The following is a 10,076-nucleotide window of genomic DNA, read 5'->3' on the forward strand; positions in this document are numbered from 1 at the left end:
GCGAATTGCATGAATCGCCGTATAAATTCTGTGGCTGTGAGAAATAAATAATTGATTGCATGTGAGTGAGTCCATTTTCATTTAAGTGCAGTAGCCCTGGTGTCCGCCTCAACAGGTCTTTGGTCTCGGTTTCGCTGGATTTTGTTGGCCTGTCGATTCTTCTATGGTTGGTTCCCCTGCTGCTGTCGTTTTTATTGGGTTGTAAGTCTGTCAATCCGGGTCGCGTGGGTGGTTCGTCGAGTCGATCAAAGTGCTAGGTGATTGTGCAAGTGCAGTGCAGTGCAGTGGTGTGAATTTTCGACTGTGCAGTGGAGTGACTTGGTACTTTATTTGATTGAGCTGCCCACCTCGATCGTTAGTGCGAGTGTTAGTGTAATTAGTGTTCAATTATGCCTGACCTCCGAACGCTTAACAAGCAGGAGCACCAGCTGCGGAAATCGCTGGAAGGAATCCAGCAGTTTATCAGCGGTTTCCAAACGAAGCGAGATGCGGGACAAGTGAGCGTTAGACTAGAAGCATTGGACAAGCTGTTCAGTCAGTTTCTCGAGATCCGAATACAAATCGAGCTGCTTTTGGAGGATGCGATTGAGGACGGCGATGGCGATGAAGAAGCGCTCGTCGAGCAGAACGACAAAGTACGGCAGGACTTCGAAAACGTATACTACACGCTGAAGTCCGAACTGCAGGCCTACCAGTCGATTGGATGCAGTACGTTGAAGAACTCCACGTCGCAAGCACCGGATGCGCAACCAGGAACCCAGTTTGCGAAGGTAAAACTCCCCGAGATAAAGCTGCCGTCGTTCTCTGGAAAGATCCAAGAATGGGTGCCGTACCGTGATCAGGGCCCTACATTTTCAATTTCAATTGAAATTTTCAGGCGAAGTTTGTAAACAATGGTTTCAATCGTCAATGGAAACAAGGCGCCGTCGTCGTCGCTCAGCCCGACTGTCATCGTCACCGATGAACCGACGGCGCTGCGTCGTCGCAGAAGCCACTTTGTTTCGCACTCACAAGCTCACGTACGCTCGTTCGACATCGAATGATTTTCTCTGTTATAACTCAATTAATGAGTGTAACAACCGGCAAATTTGTGTAATGTTAATGTATTCTATGCATATTTTACTGAAATAGCTCATTACCCATAAAAATATTAAGCAAACATACATTTTAGACAATTTGAAAATTTCAACTGAATCCCAGTCGGTGTGAAAATGAGCCGCCACCCGTCGTTGCGTCGAAGAAAGTGACAAGAAGGGCGGCTGAAGCGAAGCGCATGCATGTTGTTTTGAATGTTCCCGTCGTCGGCGTCCGTCCGATGCTGATGGGCGCTCGCTATCAGCGTCATGTTTTGGTTTCGACGATGTAGGCCCCTGACCGTGATAGCTTCCGGAGTCTTATACACGATAGTAATCTCCTCACGGAAGTGGACAAGTTTACATACTTGAGGTCTTCGTTGTCCGGTGATGCGCTGCAGGAAATAAACTGCATTGATTTGTCTGCAGCCAACTATGCGGTGGCCTGGAAGGCGTTGGAGAGCCGGTATGAAAATAAGAAGTTGATCGTCAAGGCGCACCTCGATGCTCTTTTCGCCGTGGAGGCACTCAAGAAGGAAAGCTACGAGGAGCTGAACCGGTTAATCAGCGCTTTCGAGAAGAACCTGCAGATGCTGGAGAAGATCGGCGAAAAACCTTCGGACTGGAGCACGATTCTCGCCTATATGGTTTGTTCCCGATTGGACATGGCTACCCTACGCCACTGGGAAACCCACCACAACAGCAAGGAAGTTGCACAGTATCCCGCTGTGTTGGACTTTCTGAAGAGTCACTGCTCCGTTCTGCAGTCGATCGCTCCATCAAGGCCTACGGTTCCCATCCAGCAACGACAATCTCGCCCAGCGGTGTGCAACACATCTTTCAAGTCCGCTCTGAAGTGTCACTTCTGCAGCGAATCACGACACTCTGTATTCCAGTGCGCAAGATTCCAGCGGATGAGCGTGCCGGAGAGGATTGAAGCTGCAAACAGGAACAAGCTCTGCCGGAATTGTTTGTATCCTGGACATTGGGCCAGAACCTGCGAGAAGGGAACGTGTCATCAGTGCCATCAGAAGCATCACACACTGCTGCACTCTGACGCACCCAGATCCTCCGTTCCACCCACGCAGTCAAGACCGTCGACAGTCAATCCACAACCTAGACAGCCACAATCCAAGCCGCCAACACCGAACCAACAGACACGGACTGCTAACACTGCACACACACCAGACTCACACACTCAGCCAGCCACAGAACACGCCACCACAAGTCAAACACATGTAGCTCTCCCAATTACACCGACACAAACCATCATTCTCTCGACCGCACTAGTCAGCATTCTAGACCGCTACGGCAACCCCGTGGTAGCACGAGCTCTGCTCGACTCGTGTTCGCAGCATTGTCTCATGACAAGAGGTTTCGCTAGCAAGCTGAAGCTAGACGAAACGCCAGTCTACCTGTCGATTCAAGGCATTGGATCGTCGCAAGCAGTGTCGACAAAGCTGATTACCGCTGTAGTAGGTCCAAGGTCGCCGAACATATCGTCGTTCGTCGAAGAAATGTCGTTTCACGTGTTGCCGAAGCTGACTGTTTCACTGCCGACTGCAAGCTTCTGTGTCGCAACGTGGAATCTTCCGAATCCCTCGCTGCTAGCGGATCCCAAATTCTTCGAGATGGGACCGATAGACATCATCATCGGAGCAGAATACTACATGGAGCTGCTCAAACACGAACGGCGGAGGGCAACAGACGACGGCCCGACTCTACAAGACACCGTGTTCGGATGGATTGTTTCCGGTCCTGTTCCCGAGGGTCCGACTGCTGCAACGTACTCCTTAACCCACGTTTGTTCGACGGCGGAGATCCAGGATCAACTTTCCCGGTTCTGGGAAGTAGAGACTTGTCAGTCAACCAGCACGCTGTCGGTCGAAGAATCGGCCTGCGAGGAGTTTTTCGACAGAACAACATTTCGGGACGAAGAAGGGAGGTACGTAGTCACACTGCCGAAGAAGGAGAGGATGATTCAGCAACTAGGCGATTCAAGATCTACAGCAATCAAGCGATTCTTGGGGGTAGAACGGCGGCTCGCGATGAATCCAGAACTGAAGCAGCAGTACGTGGAGTTCATGCGCGAATATCTGGACATGGGCCACATGAAGGAGGTTTCCGAGGATGATGCGAGCGCGTTGTCGTATTACTTGCCTCATCACGCTGTTCTGAAGCCAGACAGCACGACTACGAAGCTGCGTGTCGTTTTCGATGCCTCCTGCAAGACTTCCAGTGGGATTTCGCTGAACGATGCTCTAATGGTGGGACCCGTTGTGCAGGACATGATCGTGGACATCACACTCCGGTTCCGTACGCACCGATTCGCCCTCGTAGGAGACGTCACTAAAATGTACCGCATGGTGCTGATGAATGCAGCCGATCAGCAGCTGCAAAGGATCGTTTGGAGAGACAGCGCTTCAGAGCCGATCCGTACTTTCGCTCTCACGACAGTCACCTACGGTACAGCGTCCGCTCCATACCTCGCAACGAAGTGTCTGCAGTGTCTGGCAGATGAAGGGGAAAAGTCGCATCCTGCAGCGGCAAAGGTCCTCAGAAAGGACTTCTACGTCGATGATATGCTGTCCGGCGTAGACGACATCGAAGAAGGGAAGACACTAGTTGGTCAGATGATAGAACTCCTGCAGTCTGCCGGATTCTCCTTGCGAAAGTGGAATTCTAACAGCAAAGAGTTGCTGTCAGCGGTGCCGGAGGGTTTGAGAGATGAGCGCTCGATTCTGGAGCTAGATTCGTCTACCGCTGCCGTGAAAACGTTAGGCTTGACATGGGAGCCTAGCACGGACTGCTTCCGATTCAGTTCGCCAGCTTGGAATGAGGCCACGGAGATTACGAAGCGTTGCGTCTTGTCTGATGCGTCTCGACTGTTTGACCCGTTAGGACTGGTGGGTCCGGTAATCATCCAGGCGAAGATCTTCCTTCAAGATCTCTGGAAGCACGACTGCGAGTGGGATGAACCGCTTAACTCGCAGCTTCAAGAGCAGTGGCGTGAGTACAGGCGAAATCTAGCAGGCCTAGACGGGATTGCAGTTCCCCGATGGGTCGGAACGAGCCGTAGCACCGAAACGATTGAGCTGCACACTAAGAATAATTCGCATCTATTTTGTAAATGCCGCGCACATAGATTTTTGCAATCAAGCTTTGCACATAAATTTTATTGGTCTTGAACATAGAATCAGATTTCTAAAAAACTCTTAGTTTCTACATGCAATGCACATATTTAATAAAGGTATGTACTTTTTTCATTTCAATGGCCAACTTATTGAATTTTATGTGTCGTCACAAATAAATACTAGGTGTATTTTCTAGAAATAAAATAATACACAATTGTCGATTTATTGATGGGAAGAAGAATATATTTCAAAGTAATGAATGTAAGCCTAGTGATGAAAAAATTGACTAACAAAGTGTTCCCGGTGTGCAAAACTCCGGAGGGTTTCCTTCAATTGCGGGGGTGCCGCTTTCAGGTACCTTGAGCTTCTGCGTGCTGGTACTTTAACCTTCTCCCCGGAAGATCACGGTGGCGCGAGCGTCTCTGAAGCTGTTGTCAAATGCGTTATCCTTTTCGGAGATTTCGCTGCACGACCAGTTCCTCAGCACCTCCACTTGAATCAATACTTTGGAAGAAAGCATTTATTTAAATCGAAAGCTATTTCAATAATCAAAAAGAAATACTTACGGACTCTTGTCTCCATAAAAATTCAGTGGTAGATTCCACCGAGGATTAAACCTATAATTGAGGTTTTGGCTGGATTCCGACAATTCTTCTGAAAGTTAGTTTTTGGTGAATGTGACCAGCTTTGACGCATAGTATCCTGGATTTGTTGGCAAATTTTTATGGTTAAAATGTAAAGGAATAATATCAATTAAAATAAGTTACCTTAAAAAAACTGCATCAATTCAACCGGGAGACTAAAATAATCGACCGTTAACTGCCAGCGACAAGAGCCTGATGAAAGATTTTGAGTTATCAATCGACACACTCAAAATACAAGTTTGGTTTATATAGGTTGTAAATATATCATTTTTAGATTTCATTGCTATACATATGAAAAATATGTGCAACATAATTGCATTCAATGCAAACACTTTACAATCTAAATGCCGCACATAAACTGTGGATTTAAGCAACCGATTTGCTTTTATCTGTTTTGCGCACATAAAATTTAATGGAGTTTTCATTTCAGTGCACGGATTCTGCGACGCGTCGAACAAGGCATACGGCGCATGCGTGTACGTGCGTACCGTGACAGCAGATGGGAACGTGTCAGTTCACCTACTAACCTCCAAATCTCGGGTGGCTCCGCTCGAGAATTTGAAGAAAAACAAGAAGTCGCTGTCAACACCCCGCCTAGAGTTGTCCTCGGCACTTCTCCTTGCTCACTTGTATGAGAAGGTCGCCAAGAATATCAACGTCGTCACCAAGTGTCACTTCTGGACAGACTCGACGATCGTCGTCTGCTGGCTTTCATCGTCACCTGCGAGATGGAAGCAGTTTGTGGCGAATCGTGTCTCCGAAATCCAGCACATTACGAAGGGTAGCGTGTGGCAGCACGTCGCCGGTGAGGATAACCCGGCGGACATAATTTCTCGAGGAATGAGTCCAGCACAGCTTCAATACGAGTCTCGATGGTTTCACGGACCGAAATGGTTGATGTTGGACAACCAGTACTGGCCCAATTCGGCACAGATCGACGAAGGCAGTCTCGACCAGGCAGATTTAGAGGAGAAAGGGATTGTCGCGGTCCTCCCCGCCGTTTCCCCTAGTGAGATCTTCGGACTTCGTTCGTCGCTGGTGGATCTAGTTCGGCTGACTATTCACATTCGACGGTCCAAGTGGAATTCATCGCCGGCGAATCGGTCCTGTCGGAAAGTAGGCTGCATCACGTCCCAGGAGTACGACGACGCAGTAAAGGAGATGGTGAAGCTATCGCAGCGGGAAAGCTTTCCACAGGAATTCGCAGACATCGCTCGACACGGGCAGGTACAGGAGTCCTCCAGAATTTCAAACCTCAATCCCCAATTAGTTGAAGGCGTATTGTGCGTTGGCGGCCGGCTGAAGAACGCGGCTGTTCCGGATGGCAGGAAGCATCCGTACATACTCGACCATCGGCATCCTTTCACGAGAATCGTCGTAGTCTATTACCACCGCAAATACTTCCACGCTGGTCAACAGCAGATCGTCACAGCAATCCGAGAACGATTCTGGCCAACGAGCGCCAGGAATCTCGCAAGGCAGGTTATCCACGAATGCGTGCAGTGCTTTCGTGCGAAACCGAAAATCCAGCAGCAACTGATGGCCGATCTACCCCCCGAGCGAGTAAGGCCATGTTTCCCGTTCCAGAAAGTTGGTGTCGATTACTGCGGTCCGTTCCACGTGGTGTACCCGCAGCGTCGAGCCCGACCGATCAACTGCTTCGTAGCAGTCTACGTGTGCCTAGTTACCAAAGCGGTGCATTTGGAGCTAGCGGCCGATCTGTCGACGCAGGCATTCCTCGCAACGTTGCATCGATTCACTGCGCGTCGTGGCAAACCATCGCTGATAATGTGCGACAACGGGACGAACTTCGTCGGCGCTCGACGGAAGCTGGATGAGCTAGCCCAGCTGTTCGTGAGTCAGCAGTTTACGGATGCAGTGCTTCGGCAGACGATAGAGGACAGAATCGAGTTTCGGTTCATTCCAGCCCGCTCACCGAACTTCGGAGGACTGTGGGAATCAGCGGTAAAGTCGTTCAAGACGCTGTTCAAGCGAACGATTGGCACTCGCACCCTGGAATACGACAAGATGCAAACGGTGCTGGTGCAGACAGAGGCAATTTTGAATTCAAGACCGCTGACCCCGATCAGCAACGATCCAGACGACTTCGAGGCCCTCACCCCTGGACATTTCTTAATCCAGCGGCCGCTGACGGCCATTCCGGGACCCGATCTTGGTGGAGTTCCGGAGAACAGACTTTCGGCTTGGGAAAGAATGACAGAGTTCACCCAGAGGTTGTGGAAGAAATGGTCGGAGCAGTATCTGTCCAACCTCCACAATCGGACGAAATGGACGAGGCAGAGGAACAACATAGCTGTTGGCACTATGGTTGTTTTGAAAGAGGAGAATTTGCCACCCTTGAAGTGGCAGTTGGCACGGGTGACCGAGGTTCACCCTGGGTCTGACGGAAACATTAGAGTTGTGACCGTGCGGACCAAAGACGGCAGTTACCAGCGAGCGATCTCCAAGATCTGTGTGCTGCCAATCCGAGACAATTTTCCATCTGGCGAAGGGGAGAACTAGGACTCCTCCAACGGCGGAGGTCGAAAAGACCTCCGCAACCCCAGTTAAGTTATGTGTTTGTTAAACTTTCGAAAAAGTAACCTCCTCATTTTTCCTCAGACATGCCTCCCTGCCATTTGGTGCAGTCAAACAAACAACACTCAAGCAAATTTTGAGTTGTCCTCCGTCCGTCGTCAAATTTGAGGTAATATGTGTCGTGTACGTTGGTGGTTGTTGCATGTGCATCGTTGCATCCCGTCCAGTTTGTTTCGTCAGTCTAGCAAATGGCTAGAAGTGGTAGTATTTCGTCATGTCCTGAAACTAAAGTCAGAAAAACGTTTGATGTTTCGAGGTAAAGTCTACCGTTGCGTTTGGAGGAAGAAGTGCGCAATTCGACCTCCCTGGTTCCCGCCACGATTTCCCACGGGTATGGCCAACCTGTGAAGATCATTTGGCATCGAGGATCCGTCGTAACCGCCACGGATAGCAGCGAAACCGACAAACATCATCGTCACCGAGAATCGGGACAAACCGAATCTACCATCGTTCGTCAGAGGGACCGTCGGCGCCACACGGGCGTCCAACGGAGGCCTTAGGGCCTCCGTCCAGGCAAGTCATTGTTATATTCATCATTACATTTCAAAAAGCACCCTCTCATTTTATTCAGAGACCACCATCGTCACCCGAGGCACAGATTGTCTCAACATCCGTCCAATCCCAGAGTCAGAAGTCCAAGTCGAAGTCCACCGAGTCAAGCACATGAATATCGTCGTCCGTAATTTCTTCGAAGGCGGCGCTCAAGTCGTCTACGCAGCCATACGTCCGAGATCATGTCGTCAGCAATTCCTTCGAAGGTTACAATCAAGTCGCCCAAGTCAGTCAAATAGTGATCAGTACCAAGAATCATCAGGGGTCGTCCAAGAAGCCGTAATCGTCGTAGTCCAGTCACCAATCATCGAATGTCGAAGTCGCTGCAATGCACCGAGGCCTGAAATATTAATCAACGTCAGGAAAAATACAGTCCACACATCGCCACCCACCCACCCTATGGAGCACATCGGTAGTCAACAAGTCCTGGCAGACAGCTAATCACCGTAAGGAACGAATTCCAGCGCAGAAACTTGTCTGCCAGGTAAGTTGTTCCGATTTTACATGAAATTTCTACACGATACTACAGCATCACTTTCCCATCCAACCGAGGCACATCGATAACAACAACATCGTCGAGTATTCCAATCCTTTGAAGAGCAATTGGCAGCCGACAGCCCGTCGGTGCCAGATATATAGGCCAAGGTCATCCCATTGCATTGGCTCATCGTCGTCATCGTCAGCAGTAGAAGCAGTGTAGTATATAAGTGAATTTTTATATCTGAAATTACTACCTAGATCAATCATGTAAACACACGTTTGTAAGAGTAGGAGAGTTTTGAAATCGGCAATTCCAAGGCGGCCGGAATATGGTCGAGCAAGGCAGGAATAGGTTAAAATGAGTGACCGAACATGTTCCACAGTCGTCGTACTGCTGGTCGTCCCATTCTACCACACGATTTGTCTTGGCCCGTTTCGTTCTGGGCAACGATCGGGTTCGCAGGTAGTTGAGTTAGGCTTTACATACGATCGCCTCTCGATCGCCGCCGCTGCCGATCAGCTGTTTTGTATATAGTAATTAAACCATAAGTAAATATACCGCCGCGAAGACAAGAGGTCTTTTTGCCGTTTCTGTTCGCGTAATAAATCAGTGTTTTGATTAGAGTCCGCCGCGAGTTTCTTTAGTAGTGTCCGAAAACCAGTGATACGCGCGAACAACTTCCGTAACATTCCGCATAACGATGAGCAGCAGGATAAAATCTTCCGAATATGAACGTCCCATCGTAGCCGGCTATCAATATGAATTCCAAGATGCTTGAAGGTTGACACTTCTTCTATTGGCACTCCTTTTACAATAAATACAGGCTGGCTAGTATTTTCGCTGTCTTTGGCACCAAAACCATTACTTTGGTCTTGTTCAGATTCAATGCAAGGAGATTATTTTCAAGATAGGCAGTTATAAGCTGTAAATCATTTGACACATCCTGGAAAATCTGGGCACGGCTGTTACGTTTATAAGAAATCGCTGTTTCATCGGCGAACAACCTTGGTTGGCCTTTATTTTGAAGATTTGCGATATCGTTCACGTATACAAGAAACAGCTAAGGGCCAATGTTGCTCCCTTGTGGAACGCCACAGAAGATACTACGAAGCTCGCTTCTAATCCCAGAAATCACAACTTGTTGTTCACGATTGGACAAGTAACTACGCATAAGGTCATTAGCGACTCCTTGAATTCCATATGCATCGAGTTTTTTCAAGAGCATCGAGTGATTGATTGTGTCAAAGGCTTTAGATAAATCTAAGAATAGAATTCCAACCGACATTTTTTGATCCACTGTATGTGAAACGTCATCCACTAATTCCAAGACCGCGATTTCTGTTGAGGATCGTTGCCTGAATCCAAATTGGTGTTGGTAGAGCAAAGATGTACTTTCGAGGAAGCCGTACAAGCAAACAGATAAAAGTTTCTCGAATACCTTGTTGATAGCCGGTAATACGGATATTGGTCTGTAGTTTGTAGAGTCATTCGGGTTACCTTCTTTAAAGACAGGATATACGAGGGCTCGTTTAAGGCAATCCGGGTAGCAACCTGAGCTAATACTATCATTGAAGGATGTACAAATAATTTGCGA

At 48.6% G+C, this 10,076-nt stretch overlaps 2 protein-coding genes across 2 annotated transcripts; both read left to right on the forward strand.

The window, feature by feature from the left end:
• Nucleotides 1–389: 389 nt before the first annotated feature.
• On the forward strand, nt 390–4,281 carry LOC134290497 (uncharacterized). The gene is made up of 3 exons (XM_062857650.1): nt 390–770; nt 1,367–4,082; nt 4,268–4,281. The coding sequence occupies exons 1-3, from the start codon at nt 390–392 to the stop codon at nt 4,279–4,281; spliced, it is 3,111 nt and encodes a 1,036-aa protein (XP_062713634.1).
• Nucleotides 4,282–5,691: 1,410 nt separating this feature from the next.
• LOC134290498 (uncharacterized) lies at nt 5,692–7,374 on the forward strand. The gene has a single exon (XM_062857651.1). It carries the CDS (start codon nt 5,692–5,694, stop codon nt 7,372–7,374), a length of 1,683 nt encoding a protein of 560 aa, XP_062713635.1.
• Nucleotides 7,375–10,076: the final 2,702 nt, after the last annotated feature.

Source organism: Aedes albopictus, chromosome 3, assembly GCF_035046485.1.
Source record: "Aedes albopictus strain Foshan chromosome 3, AalbF5, whole genome shotgun sequence".
Taxonomy (NCBI): domain Eukaryota; kingdom Metazoa; phylum Arthropoda; class Insecta; order Diptera; family Culicidae; genus Aedes; species Aedes albopictus.

Coding starts and splice junctions, on each gene's coding strand:
- LOC134290497 (XM_062857650.1), top strand. CDS start 390: ATGCCTGACCTCCGAACGCTTAACAAGCAGGAGCACCAGCTGCGGAAA. Junction 771..1,366: donor CAGGAACCCAGTTTGCGAAG/GTAAAACTCCCC, acceptor TCGACGATGTAG/GCCCCTGACCGTGATAGCTT.
- LOC134290498 (XM_062857651.1), top strand. CDS start 5,692: ATGAGTCCAGCACAGCTTCAATACGAGTCTCGATGGTTTCACGGACCG.